This window comes from Apteryx mantelli, chromosome 15 (assembly GCF_036417845.1).
Source record: "Apteryx mantelli isolate bAptMan1 chromosome 15, bAptMan1.hap1, whole genome shotgun sequence".
Lineage (NCBI taxonomy): Eukaryota > Metazoa > Chordata > Aves > Apterygiformes > Apterygidae > Apteryx > Apteryx mantelli.
In genome coordinates, this window is record NC_089992.1 from 22,483,585 (window position 1) to 22,511,580 (window position 27,996).

General features: G+C 37.6%; 1 protein-coding gene across 1 annotated transcript; it reads right to left on the minus strand.

The window, feature by feature from the left end:
- Nucleotides 1-1,101: 1,101 nt before the first annotated feature.
- On the minus strand, nucleotides 1,102-27,982 carry TSPAN3 (tetraspanin 3). The gene is made up of 7 exons (XM_067305892.1): nucleotides 27,820-27,982; nucleotides 13,868-14,059; nucleotides 12,716-12,790; nucleotides 9,074-9,175; nucleotides 7,788-7,940; nucleotides 7,401-7,484; nucleotides 1,102-2,038 (listed from the first exon to the last, which is right to left on the minus strand). Exons 1-7 carry the CDS (start codon nucleotides 27,880-27,882, stop codon nucleotides 1,946-1,948), a joined length of 762 nt encoding a protein of 253 aa, XP_067161993.1. The 5' UTR covers nucleotides 27,883-27,982; the 3' UTR covers nucleotides 1,102-1,945.
- Nucleotides 27,983-27,996: the final 14 nt, after the last annotated feature.

A 27,996-nucleotide genomic window follows, 5' to 3' on the forward strand; every position in this document is an offset into this window, starting at 1 on the left:
TACTGCCAGTCACCTCTACTCTAAACCCATGTTTTCCAGTAAGATTTACAAGCGTGTGTACTGTAACAGGAAGTTTTCCATAACTACTAATTTCAAAAGGTATGTTAAGGCTCTTCTCTGAGAAGCCTATTCCTGACTTGTAGCTGACTAATGAGAGCTGACTATTTTTCTAAGCAGCCTCATCTTTATTTTGTGGGATACAGACATCTGTTTTAAATCTGCCCCTGTTCTGATCCTTACACTAGGGTCCTCTTTCTCTTTAGTTTGGGATCCTGCTAAGCATGTCTACAATATGCAATACAACATGCTGCAGATCTTAAATTTATCCACTCTTCTCAGTGCAGATTCTGTTAGCAGGCTTGCTACCATATCAATGAAACTTAATGCCACAGTCTCATGAGTCACTTGCAATACTAAGAATGAAAATCTAAGCCTCAAGGGCAGATCATCTGAGACACACCTTTATAAACTAACAGAATTCCCAAAGCATACTTTTACATCAGTGTAACTCTGTAAATAAATTCCACAAAAGATGTATTGGCCTTAACAGCAGATCGTGCACGTTAAAGTTGTATTTTCCCAAGTGATGTTTCTTCGGATACTTGAGAATATTATGTAGCTGTCAGCTTGGCTGAACACATCTACTTTGCATGATAAAGCACACAGGCAACTGTGACAGCAATTCTAAGTGTTCCTGACTTCTTCAAAGAACGAGGCAACTCAAGCCAAGGAAAGCAGAGCAGTGACTAAACATCTGAATAACATCCAACAGATTAATATATAATTAACATACAGCAGTTACAGTATGGCTATTCATTCTTTACCCACTTTTGAGAGGTGATAGATTCTTAACTAGTTATATTCAGAAGGTGTCGACATTCCACCAAGTTTAATTTATTGTTCTGCTGCAAGTTTCTCTGATATTGTTTCAAATACAAAGAACAAATCTAATACAAAGAAGCTTCCATCAAACCTTAAGTGCCTTCACTTACATACATCTGTATTTAAAACTGGTGCTTTTGCATTAAAGCTTACACTTCTAGCATGCCAGGACTCTGTTTAAGATTCCAGTGCATCTGTTCAAACGGAAAACAAGACATGTTTATAGGGAGGATATACAGAGATTTTATTTAATCAGGTTTACTATTTACAGTTGAGATCACTTTCACATACTACTTTGCTACTCTACATGGCTACAGTATTTCCAAACCAATTTAAGATCTACAGTCTAACAGTTCACTCAACACATAAAACCGCTCTTCATAGAAAAATGAAATATTTCATTATAGAACAGTAGTGCATACATTATACTCCTGAAAAGCCAGCTTGTATTTTAAAACACTAACGCCTGGAAGAATTGATCTCTGAAGATCAAAACTGCAGTCACATGATTCTAAAATTTTGGTTAGTAGTCATTTTGTACAATTTTACATATAAAGTATACTGGACTTCGCTTAGGTGTTTTAAAAAGTTGACACTGGTGAGGGGCAATATTAAAACATTATTTCTCAAATTAATACAGCTGGCTTCCTTTGTACAGCTTTGGCCAAAAAAGTTCCATGTAGTGAAGGCTATCAAATTCTCTCTATATATGCAAGAATCAGCCAGTTAATGCTTAGAGGTAATCTACCAAAATAGGCACACATCCTTTGACTTTCATGTCAACCAAATTACACTTGCAAATGGTTCTGAAATTAGAAAGTTTACTAGTATACTAAAACATTTAGATACATGAATAGCTGGCTAGAACAGTGAAAGTCACAGGTAATTATAGGGATGTTTGAAAAGCTGAGTTGCTTTGCCCATCACCAGTGTACATTACAGCTGTCCTCATCTGTGAAAGGTGTGCTTCAACTAATTGTAGGGCTCGAAAGCTATCACAGTAGACCTGGCCCATTCACCTTCCACATAAATGAGAAGACTGAACTCATGTTCACATTCTCTTCTAGGCATAGGTTCCGCCAGTGATGAGAAGTTCGTAAGCAGGATCCCGACTCCTCCTACATAGTACTATACAGGCACACAACATGCCCAGAAGCTATGGAGGAAAAAAGAAAACAAACTGAGTACAAAGATGATACTTCAAGAGACTTAATTTCTGCACAGAAATTGCCAGCATTTTTCATAATACCGTAACTGTCCAGAAGGTAAACAGTAACAAACGTTTTTGAAAAAGCTTCATTTTCTGCTGCAAAAAGCATGGGCCACAAATTCCAGCCTTATTTTCTTGCAAAATTGTCTTAGACATCTTTAAAAAGACCTGTTTTGGTCAGCTACTTGTATTCAACTATTCAAAAGGATGAAATAACTAATTTTTTCTGAAAGGTAGAGCTTTAGATAATGTATGTGGTATAAAAGATGAAGTCAAACTCAAGCGTATTTATTAGCCCTTAATTGTTATGATGAAAAAGGGCAAAACTTGAGTTTTATGAACCTGCTTTCCCCTTGAAGCTTATTTCAAATACTGAATCTCCATTAACATGCCATACTAGGAGGTTTAAGTCCATTTTGAATTATTCACTTTTAGAAATTCTCCTGCCACTAAACTTTGCAGTACTGTGATTATGCTGGCAAGTTTGCCAGAAATTTAGGCAAATTTATTCACATTTACAAGACTGAAGTCAGATGAACATAATCAGGACTTAGGACAAATGATATTGTAGAAATGTTGCATGCTTTTAGAAGGCAGGATAAGACTGCACCTACTCAAAAAAAAAAATCAAGTTTATAGTGATGTGTTCTATGGTCTACAGTAACTGGCAATAGCATCTGGTAAAATAAGAGATTGTCTTGATTTGTTCATATGCATACAGGAAGAAGTCTATTCACAGATGCAGATACTTCAAAGAGGCTCTGTCACAGCTATGAATTATAGAGCATCACCCAGCAAGTAGGTAAATTCCTTTAGAAAGACTTGAACAAAAACTTAAACAAAAAGCAAACAGAACAATGAAATGGGTGGCTGGACAGTCAAATGAAGAGTTTCTTCATTTGATACAGCAAAAATCCAGTGAAACCATATCACTAGGTTGGATGGAGAACTACTCACTTTTAATAAAGTTTGATGCAAGTGCCACATGCATAACACTTGTTAAGTTTTAAAACAAAAGCTTAAGTATTAGGTTGCACATACAGGCAGTTAAGTTTGCTGAAAGATTGAAACAATAAGTTTTTAAAAGCCTAAAGAAGCCTAAGGAAGCAATGATTAAAGAGAGGCATGATGAAACTCTAGTATGAGCTTTTAATTTCCTGAAAAGAAACAAGCTGTAAAGGTTAAAAATATTCTGTCTGGAGTGCATTCTCAGCTTTGGACCTAAAGGTTAATTCAGCTCAGGTCCAGAAAAAGCATCTGCAAGATAACCTGGAGTATGGCACTTCAGCTTGCTGGTAAAACCAACACTTCCATCGCTTTTCATCAACACTTGGTGTTTCAGCTCACAGACTAACTCCCAAACTAAGCATTATATTCATGTCAGGTTCAGAGTTCCAATCTTTAAAGTTGCCAGTAAGGAAAAACTGAGTACTTGAAAGAATGTCTCTTCATGGCCAGAACCTTCCCTTCTAGGGAAGGAGGCAATATCCACAATTTAAACCAAAAACAAAAACCCCCAACCCATTAAGTTAGACTTGTGAGATGGAGAGTTTGTCATAGTTGCCAGTGGCTACAGAACTCCATGAAGAAGGCTTGTTGCCTATAAGTATAAAGATTTCATCTTTTTCCCCTGTTCATAACAACAATAAGATGAAGCATGCATTGTAGAGAAAAACACCTCCTTTAGTCTTTGCAGACTGTTTATATAGATAAACTAATCAGAATCATATTCTCAGTTCAAGCTTCCCCTCTAATATTAACTCATCCAGGCAAAGCAAAACCAGACATGAACCATCACCAAAAGTACTTCAGAAGGGTTAAGCCTAATTCAGTTAATTGTGTAGTCATTAAAATTAAAAGCAGAACCGTAAGTATTCTTACCTGAGATGTCATGGAAATCAAGTCATTGCTATACATCATTCTAGCCATGTATTTCAAATACCAAATAAAAGGAATCCCACTACACTTACAGTTATTCATAAAGATAATCCTAGTCAATGACTCAAAGACGTTCAATTTATGTATACTGTTTCAGATTCTACACAACTCTGTATCAGGTACTATAGTACAAACTCATGAAATAAACTACTGAATCACTGTTTAAACCATTTACATATTTTAGGAGGTTACTGAGCATATTATTCCTGGAATTCACTGTAAATACAGAAATGACTCCCCTATTTCATCTTTCTCTACAGAAATAATTTAGCATGACAATTTGGAAAATCTGCTAGCACCTCTAATAAACCTTCTCTAAAGCAATTGATTGTTTCTCTTCAACTGTTACTTAACATGGTGAACAAAAATCCTTTAGAAGTTTGTATTAAAGACATACCCATACCCCCTTCTAAAATTTGAAGAGCATTCATAAAAAAAAATTAGAAGCATCTCCCACAATCACAAGTGTTAAGTTTGCCTGCAAAGAGTAATACATCAAGTCTGCTTTCATATGAATCAATTTGCCTTTTTTTGGTGTGTGTGTGTGTGTGTGGGGGGGAAGGGGTGTACAAAAAAGCTAGTTGGATGTATTGGACTAGATGAAAACTAAATGGAAGCCCATATCAGGAAACAATACACACACCAAGTTTAGTATATTTTAAGTGATCACTACTTAACTACAAAAGCTACCTTTAAGAATGATCTCTGCACCTATTCAAGCAGCACTTTTACTGCTTTTCACTCTCTTCAGTTTGCCTCCAATTTATTAATAGTTTTATGCTGTCAGTATGGTTGAGACCAGGGAATTGTTGCATACTAAGATTCCCTTGGTTACTAAATACAAACACATCAAAAATGACTTTTATGCAGAGAAGTTTTCCACAAATCCCAAAATGTGCAAAGATTCTGCCATACTCTTCTCCCAATTTTTTTGTTTTAAAGAAAGTATTCAAGGTTAAGTTTGCTGGATGTAAGCTATTAGAGATAATGAGCTTCTAGAGAGCCTTATTATATAATATACTAAACAAAAATTAGGTCAGAGCAGACTCTATATGATAAGCACTTACAGGAGTAGTAATAGAATACACCAAATTATTCACCAATTTGCCAGATCAATCCACTAAGTTTTCAGGATGTGACCTGAGTTATAGGCCATTTGCTGAAGATTATGTTGTTGTTCACATTTCAATTATCCTTTACACTGTTTTACTGAGAAACAGACTAAGCACATACTTAAATTCTCTATTATAGATAAGAGGATGTCACAACCATACTGAAGACTAAAACATTACCTTATGTCTTAACTTTTAGCAGACAAATAATAGATCAGTCAGAATATGGTTTAATATGAACTCAGCTGAAACCAAAATGTCCTTTTTTTAGAACACACAAATTTATAGCTGGAACCATTTGAACTGTGTAACAAAGAGATACTACAATATGACCTCTGACAGAGTTTAGTGTGATTATTACTCAGTGAATATTACTTAAGAGAAATCTCAAAAGTATCCCAAACACCCTTTATTCTGTATTTATCTTTATTCTATTCATTTTCCAAACAGGTGTCACATAACTTGTTTCAACTTCAAGCAAAGCAATTTCAAACTCTATATTGCAGCACTAGCAGAGAAACTCCTCTGATGTTCTTATTTTCTTGACAAACTGTTTATACAATATGGACCTTGTGCCGATAGCTTGATTACTGACATGTGGAGACAAGTCAAGAAGCACCCACTAAAGAAAGGATACAATCAGCATATTTGCCTAGAATCGATGAGCCACGAAGAACTGAAGGATGCCAGCAGACACATTTGCATTGCAAATGTGTGGCAGAAATTCTGGCTCAATCCCAATAGTTTCTTTTTATTATTATTATTATTATTAATAAAACACTCCCCCCTCGAAAAAAAAAAAAAAAGTGCTGCATTTTTGGGGAAACCATTAGTCAACCTCTAAATTCCAAAATTTGGAGTAATGCCTCCTTTTGGTACACAGCTCACCCTGCCTCATAACATACTCTTTCTACATAAAAATTTGCCACAGAAACAGGTATGGAAGAGAAACTATGGTTACAGTGAATAATCTTCATTTTAATTACAGCAAAATATTTAGTCTACCTGAACACTGAAATACAGCTTTAAACATCTGAAGTCATAAAAATAGCAATTAAAAAAAAAAAAGGTGTTTTCCTGCAGAAGACTGAGCACAGATCTCAAAGTTAAAGTTTTGTATCTGAAGTAATCCAGTTTTGGACAGTTCAACAATATTAGTGTACAGTGTTACACATGTTTATGAGAATAGCCTTGCAGCACTGAAATAGAAAATTCTTATTTTCAGAAGTTTGTTTACAAAAGAGGATTTACCCTCAAACATACAATCCAGTTCAAAAGCTGGTTTTGAAACTAAACTGTTTGACTCAACTAGTACAATGTTTTCTGAGTTCAAATGCTATTAAGAGCACAAAATTAACTTTGATATCAGTTTTCAGGTCTCTCAGGATTCAGCATGCATAGTATATTTCTCAGAGATAGAAATACAGTCATAGTCCAAATCCATTTTGTGTACTAAGCCTTCTGAACTGATGAGCACTCAAAATTCCAAATATACAGACATCTCTAGAAGACACCCCTAGTCTTTCTAAAAAAGAAAGAGTAAATACTGACACACAAATTAACCTTTATTTCCTCAGTTACTTTTTATAACCCAGAAAACTAAGAATAATAATAAAGACTTAAGATTGAGTGCAGGCTGGCTCCCACATAAGTAGGCAGGATCCTCAGTTTAGAACTTTTTTCTGCAAGTCTAGCAATCAAGACATCTTCAAGACACAATGTAAAGCTCAATTTAACAAGGGCAGAGTATGCTGTCAAGGATGCTAGTATATCTTCTGGGTGGTTTTGACATTAACTATGTCTCATGGCATATGAGTAAGCTGATGTACCGCTAAAATGGCATGAGGTATGAGCTAACTGCAGTAAAGCAAATACTTTATGTAAATTCAAGTGCTAAATGCCATCAGAGCACATTCGTGAGATACAGGCACCTGATGCTTAGATATTTAGTTTTCAACACAATTTAGCATCTGCATTCTAGTAGATTACTGCATGTAATGTTTGGACTGTTCAGCCTTCCTCAGATCTAACAGAATGTACATCCATGTAACAGCAGTTTTTAGATCACACATGATTGAGAAGTTCTGTATTAGAAATACTTAGATTCTTTTGACTGCAGTCCATTTATCTCCAAATCAAATAGGGACTAAAGTTGTTAACAGCCTGCACATACCTATAACAACCCGGAGAGCAGTTTAGAATTTCATTTGAGAAAAAGTTTACAGCTAAAAAAAAAAAACCCCAAAACACTCTCTTACCTGAATAGCAGCAAAGGCTAGTGCTGCCCAGATAACGTACATCATGATCTCTTGTAGCTTCTTTACAACCAGAGCCTCACAACCCTGGAAAAAGTAAACTCATCATATATCCATCTGGCAACCACATAGGACAGGCAGGGAGACCCCTGTCCTCCCCTCCAAACCTCAGACAGTACAGAAAAATAATCCAACACTAAGACAAACTTAAAAAAAAGTCAGTACTGACAATATTAAAGGAAAGTTTTTTTCCCTCTCCTTCAGAAATAATGTTTATTACCCGATAAACCAAATACACTCAATATTTCATACTCCCACTAAAAAGAAAATTTAATTGTTGTCAACAGGTCCACATGGCTACATAAGTTCATATTTCGTTGGCTATCTTACCTCAGAATAAAGGTCCATTGGACGGGTCAAACTGCCAGTACAATTGCTGAGAGCTGCTTTGCAACAGCTAAGCGGCACACTGTTATTTTTAGTTTGTTTGAACCAGACAGTATTCTCCCAGTCTGAATAGTTATGGATCCCACAACAGCGCAGCTGAAAAAGATACAGGATAAAGCCACTGGGTTTACCAGTAAAGCAGTGGGATGAGACAGCAAATCTAATTCCAACACCAAGAACACACACATACTAAGATTAAGCTGCCTCTGTTACTTCAGTAACACATTATCTGACAATAAAGTTATTTTATCAAATTATAGACTGAAAGGTTTGTAAAATTACCAGCAGCTTTAAATCATTTAAGATATATTCCTTACAAAACACAGGCTTCAAATTCCAGTTCCTGATGAGCATTTAACAACTCACTTCATTCCCCTCATGCCCTCCCCACAAGACAAAAAGCTTTATTTTAGGCTCAGAATAGCTCCATCATTACAGCTTTCTACAGATGCTTGAACACCCTATGTTTTCTGGACATAGTTGGGGGATAAACAGTCCATTTTTCTCATAGAACAATGTTCCAGAATTTAAGTTAGTTTTATACAGTCACACGTGGCTGTATAGAAAGCCTTCAGACTGCTGTGGGCCTTGGAGTCTTCTTGTGTACAGTACAGTCTCTAACAGAGGTACCAGCCTAAGTGTTGAATTACCAGTTTGTTGCCTTCACTTTTTTTCTTTCAGCAAGGAATCTTGGCAAGGTATTAATTAGTAGTACCATTGATTTAAATGCATTGGACATTTAAACACAAAAATTCTGGACTTTACTGATGCAATTGTAAGAATGTTGAAAGCTCCTGAATGTTGCCTCACTTTGATGGGGTTTTTTTTGCCCCAAAACAGCAAAACCAGAAGCTTGCAACACTGAAATTTAGCTAGAATCAAGAATGCTTTTTTGGCATATTCTAGATAAATCTGTGCAGAAATCAGAGCATTCTGCTCTCATTTGTCCCATTGCAGAAAAATAAAGGGAGAGAAGTACTAAATACCTGGATCCAAACACTGATTATAGATAGCCTATTATGCAGCAAAATATATCTCCCCAAAGATTTCATAATTCCACTAGTTGTAACAATTCAAACCAATTATTGACCAATCAACTGTTTACTAGATTTGTCAAATCAGGGGAAAAGATCTTAACTGATGCTGTGTTGTTCTGCTACTTGTGTATTTCACAGATAGAAAGGACTGAAAAGCTTCTACAAAACATTTCATGTGCCTGGCTGTCTCACCTGCCTCTGTACATAGTCAATAGCACGACTGGCTGCATCAGGATTTGTTCCGTTATATCCATTGTATACTTTCTGAATGCTGTGATCAACTTCATCCTCCACCTGTGAAGTATTAGCAAAGTGTCCACATTAGCACACTGACAGAAGTGGTAGAGGCCTAGATATTAGAATCAGAAGTGAACTATTGTAATTCAGTAAGCAGAGAACTATCATCTGAAATTAGTATACTTTGGAGGTACAGCTTCTTAAAGTTCTAAATCAATTTTTGCAAAAGACATTACTAGTTTACAGCTTATGCCCCCCCCCCCAAAAAGCCACACCAGTTATCTTACGTAAGATTTTAGACAAAGCAGCTTTGAAATATGTCTCAAAGGAAATTGCTTTTATTATGATACTATGGCAGGTACACCATGAAGTTAAAAGCTGCTTGTAGGAGTACGCACCCTCCCACTTCTCTGACTCCTTCAAAGTTTCAAACCAAAAAACCCACCACTGTATAATCATCTAGGCTAACTGATTGGGTTTGGGATCCCAATGAGTTATTGATAACTACCATCACCTGCTTTTCCCTTCTGACTGAAACAGAGGTAAATTCTCAAAGACAAGGATTTTTGGTGACTATTCTATCCAACGGTGACCAAGTTCTCTGTTCAGTTTTCCTCCCCTCCACCTCCTGAGAAACAGTGATGGCAGTACATTGTACATAGCAACAGCTACTGGAATAGCTTCCAAAGCTACTGCAGATGAGTCAAGCTGCTAAAGATGCTGCCAAGTACATGTGTTAGAAATGGATGCCACCCAAGAATCGTCACTTCTCCCCCAAAAGACGACTGATAATGCCCGCTTCTGGAGGAAATATTTCCAGAACCTTTTAAGAAAGATGCTTCACTGTAACTGTTAATTAAATGCACAGAAAGTTTTTACAAGTTTGGTGTAGCTAAACATCAGTACCAGAATAAGAAAAAGAAAAATGACAATTCAGAGCTAATCACATGCAGCAGGAATTACTTGCAAGGAGTGTGATCTGAGGACTGAGTATTAACTGAGCATGCATATTCTTTAGTAGACTTGTAAGTTACAGTAGCAATGCCAGTTATCTTTACAAATAGATCTGTATGAAAACAGATATGAATTAAAGCCAATTCAGCTTGCATAGGCACTTGTTTCAGACTAGCTTAAATCAATTGTTTAATGATCTAATTTGATTTACAACTCTCTGATTTTACTTAGTCACACATAAGAAAACAGACCAGTTTGTTACATAGGTTTTTAAATCATTTATTTCAGTCCATGCTTGTACACCATTTGGCTTACAGTTAAACTAGGACAGTACTATGCTGGAAAGACATGCAAATTACATACAGGGCAAACAGGAAAAACCTTGACCTCCAGCTAACTGGCAAGTTTTTTTTTTTTTTTTTTTTTTGGGGGGGGGGGAGGAGGAGCCCAGGGCAGGGGTTGGGGGGGGGGGGGGAAGAGGGGAAAGAGTGAATCACTATCCAGGAAAGCCTACAACTCCACAACCAACTGATAGCCTGTTTAATCCCTGCTGCCATTTTACAGAAAACCTTATTTTTACTGTTAAGGACCAACACTAGCAGACTTTGCAGCAGGTCAGTCTATCACAATACGGCCTAGACAAGCTTCACATTGTTCTGAAGGAGTCTGTAAACTGGATCCATGCACATGGGTTTACAGAGGTGTGTTGTAAAAATGATTTAAAGGTCAGTTGTCATACCTTGATTTGACAAGGCACAATGCCACCTCATTGAGGCAATGCAGCATTAGGCTCAGTCACATTTGGTACCAACAGTTTTGACAACTACTGCCAGGACTTCAATCCATCCTTTTGTATAAATTTGTAAGGATTACACTAAAGTAATTCTAACATGATTTGGGTGCCTTGTTTTTCTTAAAATCCAAAAGACTCACACACAACAACCCCCCCCCGCAAACAAACCTAAACAACATATCCACAAACCCTATATATGCCATGTTTGAAATTGAACAAAATAAGGCAGCTCTGTGCTTTGCTTATTTGTCCTGGCAACAATAATCAGAAATCTAGGCTGATTTCACCTCCCAATTCACTGTTAATTTTTTTTTTTTTTTAAACACTCTTGTTGCACTTCAAAACAAGAATCTAAGACACTAAATAATGAAACATAGCAGAAAATTGCATTTTTACTAAAAAACAACCCTGTCTCTCCTTTTGAAAGATGTAAGATTTAATTTTCAAATATAGGCTTTCACAAATGCCTTATGTCAGCATAAGACCATGCTGCCACTAAAAAGATACTGCCTTCCCTCTTCTCCCAAGCTCTGACCCTGCATTAGTGTTTGTGAAGCTGTATGGTAGGTAGCAAGGCAAAAGAAGAGATGACAGCAACGTGCAGCTGGGACCAACGCAATTTTGGATTAAGTGTGTAACTTCACAGATGGGCTAGATAGGAAAGACACATGCATCTTATTTCATCTGCTCTGAATGCTATTAACTGAAAAAAAGCAAACCACTAAGACTGGAACCCAGAAGAGTGAGATGACCAACGCTCTGTCCAGATCGGTGATGTCTGAATTATTACACAGTAATACACTATGCCTCTGCAAGTACTGCAGCAGAAGGCAACCATTCAAGTTATGTAATAATTCAGGATGATTCACATTCTCCAGGAAGCGTACCACTTTCCTTAATTGCTTCTAAGGACTACTTCTGCTACGAGCTACAGAGTCCTATCTGAACAACCACCCATCTTCTCAAGGCACCGTCAAAATCCAGAATCCAGATGTAGACCATGAGAAAAATATATCCTGAATTTAAATATCTGATTGGGAATTTCTGTTGAAGCAATCTATTCCAATTGTTGCTCAGCTGCTTGAGGCAATTTTCTTTCAGTAAAGCAAGCAAAAACTCTGGATGTTTTACTTAATAGTTGTCTCACCACTTCTTCCAGAAAACAAACAACAAACAAAAAAACCTCAAGAAACCACACACACACACCAACCTCCCCCTCCCCCCCCCAACAAAAAAAAACACACAACACACAAGCAAGCAGGAGAATGCCAAGCTAGCAAGACCTGGCTTCTTTGTTTATATAACCACAGAAAGCCAAAGAAAGGTATATGCTGCTACTTTAATTCAGCTTGCTATTAAGACATCCTTGAAGTGTCCTATGATGCTGTCATACTACATGTCACAGCTAAAAATGCAGCTATAACAAAAGCCAGCAAAATTGCACAAGTTTGAAATTCCTTTTTCTTCAACCTATGTTTTGGTATATCCCTAATGCTATGTGGTATATTTCTAACATGCATTTTGCTGGTAGAAATATAATTAAAGAAAAAAGGACCTGAAAGATAGGAACAATTTCATTAAATACCAGGACAAGTCATAACTTCTTCAGCCATAACCTTGTCGACCACCTGTAAAGCTAAACTGTATATATTATATTCAATCTATTTGACTTATTACACAGTATCAATTTTCAGATATTGACAGCTCAAATTAACCCACTTATTAGGGTTTTTTCTTTAACAAATAGCCACTAACAGTTCTACAGAATCAAATACAAGACAGACTGTACTATTTTTGTATTTTGGTCACAGTTCACAACAAAACATTTATCAAAATTGAGAGATTATTACCTTTGCTCTGTAGATGTATCCAAGAACCACCACCACAACTTCAGTGATAAAAACCAAGAGCAGAATGATCACGAACTGTAAAACACAATCCAAAGTATTTGTGAAAACAGTTTCACCCACCTCCTTTCTAGGAGTCTAAGTCTCAACTGAGCCTCTGAGGCCTATAATAAAGCAACTTCTCAGATAAGGTTTTAATTTAGCAAATAAAGCAGGCAATTAAAGTTGACCAAATGAGTCCACAGTTAATTTCATTCAAGAAATCAAGGGTTCATAGCTTCACCAAGTAATAAAGAGAATTAGAACTGCCCAGATAGGCAAGTGCTGACCATTAGGAATGAAATACCACACTGGACCGGTTTAATCAAGTGCTTCTTGCACTCTTCTTCCTATCACATGAACCTCAGTGTTACATCAAAGAGGCTACCTGGGTTGCTACTTCAGAGCAGTAGGCAGACTAAGGGAATGTTTGTTAGATTAAGCCCTGAAATAACTGACAGAGGCAGCAAGTTATGCACTTGCCTTGGTATATTTAAGAGCACTCAAACTGTTAAACAAGGCTACAAAACATCAAATAAAATACAACAGAAACATGGGGAAAAGTCAAGTATTGGCCTCTCTCCTCTTCTCCTACTCCAATTCTCAAGCTGAAGTTACAGTTAAAAAATGCTTGGAAACAAATAGCATAAAATACTGGAAGCAAAATGTCCAAATTAAGCCACACTGATAAAACGTGAGCATAACTAACCTCACCTTCATGCAAGACACTTAAATCAAGATGGCTCCTGGCCCACCCTTCCCCCCCCCTCCAATTTCAGCTTTTCATCTAGAACAGGTAAGAAATTTTAAAATGGTATCAATAAATCATGACACAGTTTTAAAGTGTCACTTTTAAGGAGATCACCCCTGTTATAAAGGGATAAAACTGAGGAGTCTTCCACTGCCAGAACCAGCTAATTTAGCACCATTATTCAGAAGATAAAACTGAAATAATGAAATACAGACAGAGCAAAACACAAGGGGAAAAAATTTACAGTCATAAAATGAGATTAAAACAAACAAAAAACCCCATACATTTTAGAAGTCTATTAAAAGGGAAAAAGGCTAAATATACACAACAGGCAATCACCATCACACGGAAACTCTGCAACTTACAGTAGCAAGTCCACAGCGACTTTCTCGAATCGTGGCACAGCACCCAATTAGTCCAATAATAAAGAGGAGCGTCCCCACAGCTATGATAACAACTGCTGGAATGAGGGTGTAGACATCTTCAAAGAAGTGATCATAGTCGTCATATGTGATGAACACATAGGCTCCCACGTAGCACAATATGCCTGCTGCTGCCTACAATAAACACAGTAACTTGGTAAGTTTCTTTGAACGCCAAACCCTTCTTCCTGTAAGGCTATTTTGCAACAATTGTTTTATCAAGGTCCATAAAATAGTTCTCCTCAGAAATTAGACATTTGGAGATTGACATCTTTGCTAGATTATAGGGTATGTCTGTTAGGAATATCTCAAACAGAGGCTAGCTAATTCCAACTTTCAAACTACATTTCATCTAGGCAGATTTAGTTTTGACTACGCTATGGAAGTTTTCCCTGAGGCATGTTACCAAATGACGGCAACCTTGCTACAAACACTAAAATCTTGCTGCCTGTTCTTCCCTAAAACTTCTCCCCCACCCCATGAACTAAACCCTTCATAGTCTAACACTCAAAAATATGAGGCAGCATGTGAGAACGGGATTCCAGCCCAACCAAACAGCAAGCTATTTGCAATTGAAAAACTTCTTAGAACATATATGTGGTTACTTTACCTGCTGTTACTTACTTACTAATTCTTCCATTTTGCTATCTACCATATGTGATCTAATGTTAGAACATCATTTATATATGCATACCAAGCTTTGACCTCAGCTAGAGAGACAAGAACTGCTGAAAACAGTCTTTTTGAAATGTTCGCAGCATTTGAAAACCTGACTCTAATCAAACAAACCAGATAAGAACAAATATAAAACTCCAGTTTATTAAAAGACTGAACTAAATACTTAAGACTCATCCTACAAGCCTCTTCAATTTTTTAAAAGATGACATTCTCAAAAGGGTCATTGCACAAAACAGTCTTTTTTAAAGAAGGAAAATCACTTTGTAAGTTACTACTATTTAATAGCAAGTAAGGCCTGTAGGATAAATCTGCAAGACTAATGCCACTTCACAAATTTAAAACTCTAAAATGAAGCACGTGTATCATTCCACAGTGCACTTAGCTCCCTCAAAATTACTGGGCTCCCTACATATCAGTATTTTCATTAACTTAAAGCTACACAGAACTAGTGAAGGACAGACAGCTGATGCTTGAGAAGTCAGTTAACACACATTTATTTGGAAATAAATCCCCTTACTTCATCAACATTTGCTTTACAAAAACCTTTTATAACCATCTTTGCCATGCTTGCTGCAGAATTAAAAAGTCCTGTTACGCATTAAATGTTCGATTTCCTCTTTAAACGGGGCATTTAATTATGCTCAATTGATTTGCAGTGACAGACTATCATTTGGATATTTCATGATACAGATACTTTTCTGGTATCCCAACACACAAGTTGCATTGCTTTACTAGGTTAAGCTAAAATACTCTGCTCAGCAGATGCAAAGACTAAGCCATGATCTGGGAAATTCCACCTTGCTGTGAAGGGTACAGCACCTCTATTACAATGCAGTCTATACTCCAGATGCAAAAGTTCACTCAACTGAAATATTGCATGCTTCAGCTCCGACCTGGAGAAAAGAATGCTGCAAGCTGCCTCCAGCCCTTCTTTCCCACTCAGAGGCCTTTCAACTACCCCGTCCCTGGACTGGGAAGAGGAACGCAGACAGATGCATAGCATTAGCTCAAGCAGATAGAGGCTGGGACACACTTTAACGGAATGAAAGAATGAATGAATAATTCAGGCTGAAAGGGACTCACTTAGAGATCACTTAGTCCAATTTCCTGCTTAAAGCAGGGCCAACACTGAATTTAGACCAGGTTGCTCAGGGCTTTGTCCAGTTGGGTCTCTAAAATCTTCAAGAATAGAGATTTTACAGCGCTCTGTGCAACGTGTTCAGCATGACACAGAACAAAACAAGCCAAAAGAATACTGGTACCTCATATTCCAGCATTGCTTGCTACTGTGTAATTTAGTACTGCAGTGTTACTGCAATTCTTTCCTATAGAACAACACTGCATAATGGCTGCTAGAATAATGCTTTAAATATGGAATAGCCTCTACAGCACTGTGTTATAGAAAACACTAACTCAAAGAGCAAGGCATTAAGAGCCAACTCAAAAGTGTCATCAGTTCTATGTGGACTTGAGCAATATATTTCACCTCTGAAAATAAGTGACTACTTCAAAGGAATGTTAAAGCATCCAGGAGGTTCACGTGCATCCAATAAAAGGTGGTATGTACATACAACAGTAGTGAAACAACTAAAAAAAGTAATGATCAAATACCAAAAGTGAGACATCTTCACCAGACAAATTCTGAAGTGAACAAGCTATTAAAAAATATATTAAAAAAATATATATAGCCACTTTGCACAAGAGACATGTAGAAATGCTAATACAATTCCAGAAATCATGTCTACCCACGTTAGGTACAACATGGCAAAACGCAGACACAGTTTCTGTATACAAAGCAAAGATCCAAGTAGAGTCACTGAACAACGGAATCGTATTAACTGTTGCCTAGCAATGAAGCATGTGAACGATAGGCCAGTGATGTCATCTCCCACTTCTAAGGACTAAAATGCTTGTCAGAAATGTGGTATTTTGCAAGGTGGCAGGGGAAAAACACAGCTGCAGTTGTCAAAGTATACAGCAGAACTGAAATCAGAACCATTTGTGAGCCCACTAGTTCTCCTTTGCTGTGTTTTAATTGATGCTTAGGGGCTTCTTTCTTTTCCAAGAAAGATCTGGTTCATACAAGTAGACCTGAGATTGTTAACTGCATGAGCAAACACATTTACAGAGACATTTGGAAGAAGAAGAAAAAAAAATTTTTAACAGTTAAAAAAGCTTAAATTGTCTGCAGGTGTTAATTTTTCCTTCCTTATTTTGAGAATCATATGCTTTCTAGAAAACTTTGCTCTTCCAGTATTATTCCAGACACAATAAGTCTAACAAGCATAAGTTAGATACTCTCTCAAGCTAAAAGAAAAACCACCCTGTGTTAAAGAAATTACTATTTTGTAATTACTAATGGAAAGTCAGATTTTTTCTTCAGATTTCTCAGATTAGAGCAACCCAGTCTGAAGTCTTAACTAAATTCTTTTCACACATGGTATAATGACAACTAATTAGCCATGATAGCATTTATCTTTAGGTTTATTTCTTTAGGAGTTGTGGAACTAGCTTTTCTGTGTAAAGAGCTACAGCATTTCAACAACAGTTGTATGTATTAGTCTATCTATAAAACAGAAAACAAAACTTGCAATAGAAACATAAGAAAGTTGAAAGACATTGCCTCTACTTGATGAAGTGGCTATATCCTTACCAATTAAGGCTACCTTTTCCTCAGAATCACTTGAGCAAATAATCTTCTAAAAAAGCCCTGAAAACAAAAGTGCCTGCTGGAGCTTTCACACTCAAAGTTTTAAAAACTAAGATGAAAATCCCTTTCCCTTGAGGATTACAGTTTAAAGCAATTTTTGAATAGGTATCATTGCCTAGTCTATAGAAAAACTGTAAAAAATAGCAACATTATCTAGTTAGTTTACAGGAAAAATTTTTCAAATGCCTTCACTTCTCCTTCTACATCACAACCATTCTTCAACCTGCTCTAAACCAGCCAGGGGGCACCTACATCAGCATTTTAGTTGAGATTAGGAGAGTGCTTTAGAAGCAATCCTTTTTGCTCATCTGCTGACCATTTTCACAGACTACATTTTGGGTTGAATCACTGACTGGTCTTAGAGAGAATAACTGGACTCCTTTTGGATAAAACTAAGCCAAAGATGAATGCATTTAAGCACACTAACTGCTAACAGGTGTTCAGTCCGTGGGACCAGACTAGTCTGAGGTCCTTCCTCACCACCCCCAGCGCAGTAGTGTCAACATCTGGTCCTCAGCACAAACCACTTTCCTCCACATCTGTTGTCCCATGTATATGCTCATGTAAATAAAGCTTAAGTACCATTATAGCAGATAAAGGCAAAGAGGTAGTTTTACCTATATTAAGCTACCTACAATGAACAGTGCTGTGTCAGTTAAACATACATTTGAGAAGTTTTAATATAACATGGACTTACTCCAGGTATGATCTGTTGCAGTTCAAGAATAAAGTTTAATATGTGCTTTTTTTAAATACATAACAGTATCATGAGCTTCTGTCAATGGCTTCTCAAAGAACAAACTAAAAGAAATTGAAATCTGTATCACAAGTAAAGACACAAGGATCACTTAAAAAAAAAAAAGTAACTCATGTCTCAGTGTTTAGGATTGCAAAGTAAACAGTAAATCTGCAGAAGTCTGGATTTGCTGAGGTCAAACACAAAGGCATTTGAATAAAAAGCCGCCATATTTACTACCAGGAATTTCCCTAACATTAAATGGAAACCAAACATATGAACTGCACACAGTTCAAATAAGTCTTTGATAAACAGGTCTTGAAAGAGGAATTCTCAAGCTTCATCTGCTCAAGGCCCTGAATACAGATGACAGCAGCTCCTGAATCCCTGCCAGGTCACATGCATGCTCCAGGGAGATGACTGGTTATTCAGCATTCACACATCCCTTTACAGTTGTTTGCATCTCTCTTGTAGTGCCCAACCTGAAGTAGCATACTCATATTTCAGGATGCAATAACCTTTAAAAGAGATTGCCAAAACAAGTACAGTCAACATAGACAGTTTGTTGCAAAAGGCTTAAGCACTTAGCCCTCCCTTTCACCAGGGCAAAAGTTTAAGAATGCATAGACCTCTTAGAGGTCAGAAAAGCTTGATAGTATTGCTTTGGCATGGGCATCTAAGTAATTTTTAAAAGCAGAACAAGTATGCAAGTAACTGGAGAGGGGAATATTGAAGAGCTAATGCATGATGCACACAATGACAAAAAGCACCTCTCAAAATATCGTAAGAAAGCATATTTAAAGTTTGATTCTTAGAATAAGTGAACAAACTTCCCCATGCCTTTGGGCTGGTCTCACACAGCCTCCTATGCACACACCTATTTCACAGAAGTAAACCGAGAGCTTTCACCTTTGACATGCACTGAGGCATACAGGGCTTCAGGTTTTCCAGACTTACCCTGAAACAGTCAGCAGTCTGCAGATAAACATTAAGAACTGTTTTTGTATTTTCAATGTTTCTCACATACAGCAGTAGTTTGAAAGCTCAAACTTCTGCTGGCCAGAAAGATGAATGGAAAGCAGAGCTTGAAACTGCTTGTTCTCTTGATCATTTAGTTACCAGCCATGGACATGGCAACTTCATTCATAAACTAATGCTTTCTTATGCTACCCTACTAATGTTCACCCAAAACAGATCTGAAGACTCATACAAGGAATTTTTGTACGTACTAAGCACTGTCAGTCACGTTACTTGAACCATTTGCCTGTCTAGTGGCTTTTCTCCACTTTGGGGCCAAAATAGAACCCACAAAAAATTGAAGTTTTTTTTTTAGTACTCTTAATTAACTGGGCCAATGAAGAATATTTGTCCCCTTGGAATCTGCATTTTATTCACTCTTTTAAGTGAATAAGCAAGTGAAAGTAGCAGCAAAATATTGTATGTGAGGAGAAAATATTTACATCTTCTGTCCAAGTAGTTAAGAAAAAAGTTTTCCACCTTTTTGGCAAGGACACTGAACACCGGGGCAAACTTAACTTCCTATTAGTGCCAACTTTACTATTGATTGGAAAACTTCAGTAGTAATATAGATGCCATCCTAAGCGTGAATATTTGTCATTCCATGACAATCCCAGTCTTGAAACAGATGTTTTAGTAAAATGCACTACGGTACACTCAGATACACCATCTGTGTCATCTTTGAGTAAGAGAGGCAAATAAAATTGATTTTCTTTTTCCTGCCTTCCACACTAACAGTCCCTCACTTTTTCTGCCTGGATTCTGTCCAAGGACCATCTTCCCAACCTGTGTATTGCACTCCTTATGTTAACTTTAAATGAATCTTCAAGTTTCCACAGCCTTTCTATGTGAGAACATATTTTAAAAGGCCATACATTCCACAAGAAATTTATGAAGATGTACAGTTTTATCAGTTTCTTTCCTCATAACAATTACTTTTCCCTAATGCATGCCAGCATCTCAAAGTCTTCTACCTGTAAGAAAAAGTACAGTTGGGACCTTGGTATCACCTGATTTTCCACCCAAATTTCTTTCCTACTATCTTCAAAGGTAGTTTTTCACACTACTTTTTCATTTGACTTCTACTACTTTATTCTTCTGATATTTTCAATTCTCCCCATCGCTAGGGTATTCACAGCCTGATCACTGTCAGATATAAAAGTGATTTTCCTGTTCTGAAGCTTTTCTTCTGGCTTTCTGCCCTTCAAAATCTAGTTTCTCACTTTTAACATTAAAAGTCATGTAAGAGCTCTCTGCTACTTATGTCTCCTTACACTGTTTTCAGTACTTTGCTTCTTCCTATCTCCCCCCACATTCCCCTCTGAAACAAATATAGATGGATACTTGAAAATATTTTCTCTACTTGCTTAAGCAGGTGCCCACCTGCCTTAGAATCCAATGGCTTCCGACACACACTACTTCATTCTCCAGATCATTATCTGGAACACTGAGCTGTGGCTGTCTCACAAACCCTTTGTGAGAGGAAGACTAACAATTCTATTCAATTTTATAACATGGTTAAAAATATTGTAAAGGCTTACAAAACAAAGCAATAGAATATTAAAGCCGTATTTTATCTATACTAGCCAAGTTCAGTTCTGTACCACTACACATTAAAGAACTCTAAATCAATTGCTTTTGCAACTGAAGCAAAAGGCTGAGCTAATCTTCTTTTGCACTTGGCATTACGTGCAAGTGTCACTAATTGCAAGAGGCAGTGCACCAGCAGATTGAAGATTTATTTATTTTTTAAGAGAAGAGATCGTAACAATATAACCATTCTTTTACACAAATTCTGTCATCAGGGTTGTAACTTGACCTGATGCTCCACTGTTTCCAGATTCCTTGCTCTGCACAAGAACAATGATTATTCCATTCAACCAATTTGCTTGCCAGGTAAAGCAGTATTTTAAATTCCACATACTACTCAAAGATATTACATTTAGCTTTGCAAGTAGCTTTTTGTAACAGTAGCTAAAACAATGTTTGTAAGCAGAAAACCTGATGCAAATAATCCCAAAGGATCTCATGAACTGAAGGCTTAAAACTCATCCTGTACAGACAGATAATGCTACTACTGTGTTACTTAAAAGGAAGTCAAAGCCTTTACAAAATCAGGGCCTGGCCCATGCTTGCTACTTCAGAATTTGTGTCCAAGCACAGCAAGAAAATTGTTTAGAGAGGTCTTGATAATTTCAGGGGTTGAAAAATCCTAATTTCTGGTAAAAATAAATAAATAAATATCTTTAATGCACTGGATTCCAAGTCGTTACACTTTCCTGAAAATAAATTCCTCATTTCACTGCCAGACCACCAGAAGCAAACTATATAACTTTCACATCCAGAAACGACAGTCCTTCAAGGAAAAGATTTCAATCAAGTAATCCCTGACGGGGAGCCTATTGACTCATCTGTCAGTTTTAATTCATGAGCACCAAAGAACACTCGAGAATTTTCTTTAGTACTTCCCGCTCCTTGAAAGTTCAGATCAGAAACAATTCTCAAGCTCACGGCAAAGCAGAAAAAAATTACTTGGCTGACCCCTATATGTAGAAGCAAGTGAGCTCTACCTTTTTTAGATGATCTTTCTAACACTAAATTTCATTGAATTTTGCCCTTGGGGTGTTTTCTTTCTTGTTCTCCACTAGAAACCCACAATACATCACACACAGCTACAGTTCCTTTCAAGGATAGCAGAGCTATTTTGTATGATTTAATACTACATAATTGCTAACACTATGGTTACTGTATGGTAATGGGTAAGCGTAAGTTGTAAAGTGAGTATAGAATTGTAGGAAGTATTCACATTGTATAAAACTGAAGTCTTGAGCTTTCTCTGAACAATCAAACCTTACCAAAGAATGCTTTAAAGTGACTTAGTCAGATAAACTGTAAGACTAGTGATTTCAAGACAACTGAATAGTTGCAAAAGCAGTTAAAAAAGTTAGTTTGCAACCACTGAGCAGAAAGTACCATAGAAGCAGATTCAGAGTTCATTCCATTTCTAGGGGCATTTCAAGAAGCAGGTCATACAGGTGAAAGGAACAAAAACAAAACAAAAAACAACAACAAAAAACCCCAACACACACACAGGGTATTAGGTACTGTTCTAGTGGTGCAGGCTCTCAAAGCATGCCTTGAAATTACTTCTCCTTCCTTAAAGATATATAAGTAGGCAGACTCCCTTTCCGATGCAAGACTACTAGTGTCTTTAAATATTTCATCCTTTGATCCAATATCCTAAACATAAGCCTGAAAACATTTCCTTCCGATTTTTGTCTTGGTCTTATTTCTTCAAACTGCTTTTCACCAAGTTATGCAAGCCAACTACCTGATAAAGCCTTAATTTGGGAGTTAACAAAATAAATACACTTGACATTATTCTCTTAAATATTTATTCCAGGTAAGTTTATTTCTTCTTCTCCCTATCAATGCAGATTTGTATTTTTAACACAAACTGCTTGAAAAAAATTGTTCTCAAATATTTTATGAGTACAATTTGTTCATAAGTGGTTTTCTTCAACATGCTACCCTTCAAAAATTTTTTTGATTTTAAAAGTGTTAAAATAGTACCTGACAGACTACAGTTCAACATTTTCCTTTCAAGCTAGTTATTCTCATCTTTCCCCACTGAGAAGAAAAAAAAAAAAAAGACAATTTCCTAAATCCTCAGACATTCTGGCATAGGCATTTCCACTCTAAAGATATTTCTGAAAACATATCTACTAGAAGTTTTATCATTTCTTTCCAAAGATGCATTGTCTGTCACTTCACAATTACTTCCTATGCAATAGCTTTCCTTAAAGAAAATAAATTAATACAATCTAAATAAAAATGGACTTATTCCTGACCAAACAGATCTCAGGCAAACATAAGATAAAAGTAAACTGAAGTACAGCTTTTCCTTTGCAACTTCTCTTATCTACTCCAAAGTTAATTCATAGTTAAACACTAAAATATATTAATCTGATCTCTGTTTCTCTGATCTTTCTGAGAAGGGCAAGTTGTAGCTGATGCTTCCTATCAGTGTACGTCTTTGAAGTACCTCTGAGTTTAAGCATGCTTTGCTAAGTTATCTAAAATTCAAGTGCTGTAAAGAATCTACATCATATTACTCTGTAGAAATACCAGTGACAATGGTGGTTTTCTCCAAAGCCTTGATTTTAAGTTAGTCTGTGAGCCCACAGTAGACTTATTTAACGCTTGTTTCCCTTGCAAATAAGACTAAGGTAAACTCTGAAAGTATCACACCAGAAACTTGGAAAGGTGCATAAATCCCATCCAGCTTCCTATATGACAAACTAGTATCTTTTCTGCAGATAGAGAGACGAGAGAAGGCAGTTTGCCCAGCCCTTTTCTCAAATAAAGAAAAAAAAAAATCCTGTAGCACATAACAAAAACATAAGGGAATGCAAAGTTAGTATAAGAATTAGGGAGGAAGCAAGGGGAAAAAAAGTGAAAACAAGAAAAAAAATTTTTTTTAATGTTGATGAGAAAACTGAAGGAGACCCAGCACAAGACTTTTCCGGAGACAAATTTGTAAAATCACTGGCAAATTGGGTGGAGTTTGGTTTATTAATATCAACAGTCACAGATGAAAGAGTGAGCAAAGCTACGACCTGTTAGCAAGGCTGATCTGCTCAATTCAGAAGATCTGAAAGGCAAACATTGCAATTGATTACATAGAGCTGGTACATACAGTGACTACAAACCAAAGTCCAATATTGAAACAGAAGAGAACATTATTTATCATGATTTAAGAGGGCTGGGGGGTACAACTAAGGACACTCCTCTTGATGTCTGTTACCACAAATGGGGACAGTTTGCATTGGCAGAAGTCTTTAGTGGTATTGTTTAAACTAGCCTTCTTCCTTCACTGTGCAACAATTTGGAAAAGAATTAGAAAAGAAAAAAGAACTTGCCATTGCCAGCTTGCTCACTCTATATTAGTTTTATTTGCGCAGCCATGTCAACTGCAGGATTTGTTAGCAACGAGTCACACCTACACTAATAAAGTTTAGACACAGGAGCAACTTTCTTGTTGCTGGTCTTTTCTAAAGCTTATCCATTATCAAACACTAGTATCTCACCATCTCTGTGAATTTAAAGAAATAGCAGAAAATAGACAACGTATGAATGTAATATATATATAAGCCTGAAGTAAACACATCTCAGAGTACAGTATAATGAACTCATACTGAACAGCAGCAGTATTGCAGCTTCATGCAAGAGTAAAGGTGCCATCAATGAAACTATCCACTTCAGTTTGGGGGGTGGAGTGTGTGTGTGGGGGGGAATCAGACAATGCTCTTTATCTATAAGGAAATACAACAGCTTAAGCTAGTCCTGTTCTTAAACACTTCAAAAATCAGGGTGCATTTTGACACTGCTATAATACTGATCTAAGAAACCTAGCTGCTGCTTAAAGTGCAGCCCAGTGCTGAGCCCAGCTTCCTCTTGTTTCTGGCTCTTTCCTTGCACCAGTACTTGTGTCCATCTGATACTTGCTACGCCAGGGTCGGGAAGCTAAACAAGCATAAGTTTTCACCTTTGTTTTAGGCTTAGTTTTCTCCTGGACAGGGAATTAAACTAGTTAACTGCAGGGTCTAAAGAACACCAATGACTGCTCAAGGTGAGCAGCAAAAACACAGCCCCTTTTAGTAACAACTCAAAATTAGACTTGCTTGGCTGTGAAGCTTCAAATTACCCCGAGAATGGCAGAGATCAGCTGGTGATAGCATCACAAAAGCTGAAAGACTTAAACTAGATAAGAAAGTTCCAGCTTTCTTATCCAGACAGCATTAGGTTCAGCCTATCAAAAGAACAGCTGATAGATATTAAATACTCTTCCCTGAACTCTGCTCTAGATCAACACCCCACTAGGGAATTCAGACCATGCACTACAGAGAAAGCAGTACCAAAGGAAAAAAATAAGGATCAACATGCTTAGCAGTTTAAAACTTGGAATATCAAGTTTTTTAAAGTTACATTCACTACTGAGGAATATAACAAGAACCACCTTTGCTTCTTCTTCAGGCAAGAAAAATGACAAAACTTTCCAAGCATCTCATGTACATAAAGCTCTGAACTATCAAAGCACTCTGAACAGTCACATTATCCTACAAGCATCAGGCAATTTTTTTTTTTTGGGGGGGGGGGGGGGGAGAGGAGGGGAATGTTATAATTCACTTTTACCAGCTACTCTAGCAGGGTTTTCGACGACTACAGCAAACTCTTCTTGGGCTTAAATGTGGAAGCCACTTGCTATTACTACAGATGATGAAAAAGATTATGATCATAATACATAGGATTTAAACACAATATTCTGTAGAAATAAACTAAATTTATAAAAGTAATTAAAGAAGCTTTCAAAGTTACTTGACCAATTACAGGTAATTGTCTACTGTTAAAAGACTCAGCGGAAATCTGGATGATCTAAACATCAAAACTGGACCTACATATGGATGATAATCAAAGGAGTTCTGTAATGGCATGGAAGCAGTTATATAGTCAACTAGACTGGTACTAAATGTTAACATACATGTTCAGATCTGTCAACAAATGAAACATGCTAGATCAAGAATTGAAATTCTTCCTTCTGCCATTTAAGATAAGATTACTTACTACTTTTGGTGAAAATCTGTAACAAAAGAGGGCACACCCATTCTTTCCTATTTCTATGCAATAGCTTTCCAAAGAGAGAAAAATATTGATTTTATTATTCTTACTTTTTTGAAAACCCGCCTTATTCTACATGCAGCTGATCAGCAGTATGGTTGTTTCTGCACAAGCGACCCAGCTGCCTTCCTGCCAAAAAACTATCAAGAGAAGTTGATGACTTCTTAGACTGGAGACAACTTAGAGAACACAAGATTGGGGACATTTTAATTTGACATGAAGTATTTCCTCTCTCACCACAATCTGTCCATTTTAAAGGGAGTCCAGTTTGTCTCGAGCCAAAATAGTCACTAAAAACTGTAAAGCACTAGATTCAACACTACACAAAATAATTTCTACCCCTGCCTCTATTTAAGCTGTATAATTGCACAAACTTTGATCACATAGTTAAACTACTAAATGTGGCAGACAATCCCTTTCAGATATATAAAATGAAAGACTATCACTAAACATTCGGGGTTGGGGTGGGGTGAAATTGCATAAAGAATTTGTGTTCATTTATGCAAAACGGAATCTAACTTATATCAGTAACTAAGGGGGGGGAAAAAAAACAACCCCTATTTTAAGATGTCACCAGAAATACAACTTACAACAGCTACATATCTAGTCGTAAACTTTTAAGTATCACCTGGCAGCTATCAGATTGCTTTTTAAATGCCGTTTTAAATGCTGTATTTAAATTTTAAATTTTAATTGTAAATTGCCTTTTTAAATGCCATATTTATGTAATACAAAAAGCCACACCCAACAAAGGAGGTTCCAAACAAACGACAATATTAAAAGGTTGATATAACTAAATAACACTTCAAAGATAAGTAAGCAAGCCTATATACCTCAGTCAAAACTACTGAGTCCTCATATGCATCACTTCAAGTCAAATATGCCTCGTATTTACTGCTCATCTCTCTCTGAACTCCGAGTTTGAGACACAAAAGCCAGTGAAACAGGACAAACGTGCATTTTGACAGACCGTGATTCACTTTTTAAATATGAGATAGGCATTTCTTTGTAAAAAGTTAAGAGAAGAGCATGTATCATGTAACACTTGTTAGATTTCATATGACTTTCAACAGCAAATAAAAAAACCACAGCTATATTCATTGTTCTAATAGCCTATCACCCACTACTCCTTTTTGAAGCCGAAATTTTTGAACAGCTAGGACCACACATCTTCTGTTCCTGGAGCTGGGATTAGACGATGAAAAAGACTGTAGCTCAATCCAGAAAAAGCAACCTTAAAATATACACAATGCTCTTAATTTTGGTTTAATTTACTTAAGAGTTATATTGTACCCACAAGGCAATTACACCAGTGAATATTATATCAAATCACAGCCTGCATGTCCATCCTGAAAGAGTGGCTTACAGGAATCTATTGCTCCAATAAACCAAGTTAGCTTTTGTCTCACTGTCGCAGTTCTAGTCGTGGCAGTTTTAAGCAATATGTAAGTACTACTATACATCTGTGCTTACTAGAAGAAGTGAAACACAAGGGTAGCTTTTAGAGTTAAATACATCACAATTTTATGTTAAAAATAGGTGAAAGGAAACAGCGCTCCACACGTATCTCCAAGTACTCGGGACTGGCATTTTAAATAGAAAGCCAAAAACCAGATGTCCAAAACAGCTTTACCGAAAGTAAATAGGCGGAGATCCAACAGCCTCCACAGAACAGCGCAAGCTGTATTCAGTTATGGAAGCGTCTCCACCTCAAAGATCTCTGGTGCTCGCTTTACCGACGGGCTGCTGATGCAGCGCGTCCAGTGTCCGCCACCTCCGAGGCCGGGAGGGGGGGGGGGGGCCGCGAAGGGCCGCGCGGCGCCTGCCGCGGCGGAGAGCGGTTAGGTGCGGACGGCGAGGCGGCGGCGGCGGCCCCCTCCCCCCCGCGAGGCCGTGACGGCGGCGAGGCCCGAGGCCCGCAGCAGCGGCCGCGCCCCGCCGGCGGCGCCTTCACCCCCGCGGCGCCTCAGGGCCGGGCCCTGCCGGCAACGGCGCGGCTGCGGGAGAGCGACCCCCTGGCCGGGGGCGGGGGAAGCACCCGCCGGCCCCGACCCTTCCCCGCCGCCCCCGGCTCACCCAGAAGATGAGGTTGAGGAAGACCAGGACGGTTTTGGAGGAGGTGATGCCGCACTGCCCCATCACTGCTGCCGCCGCGCCTCAGCCTCCGGCCGCGCGGCTCCGCTCCGCCACCGCCAGCCGGCCCCGCCTCACGTGACCAGCCGAGCTCAGGCAGCGGCGCGGGGAGCCTAAGAT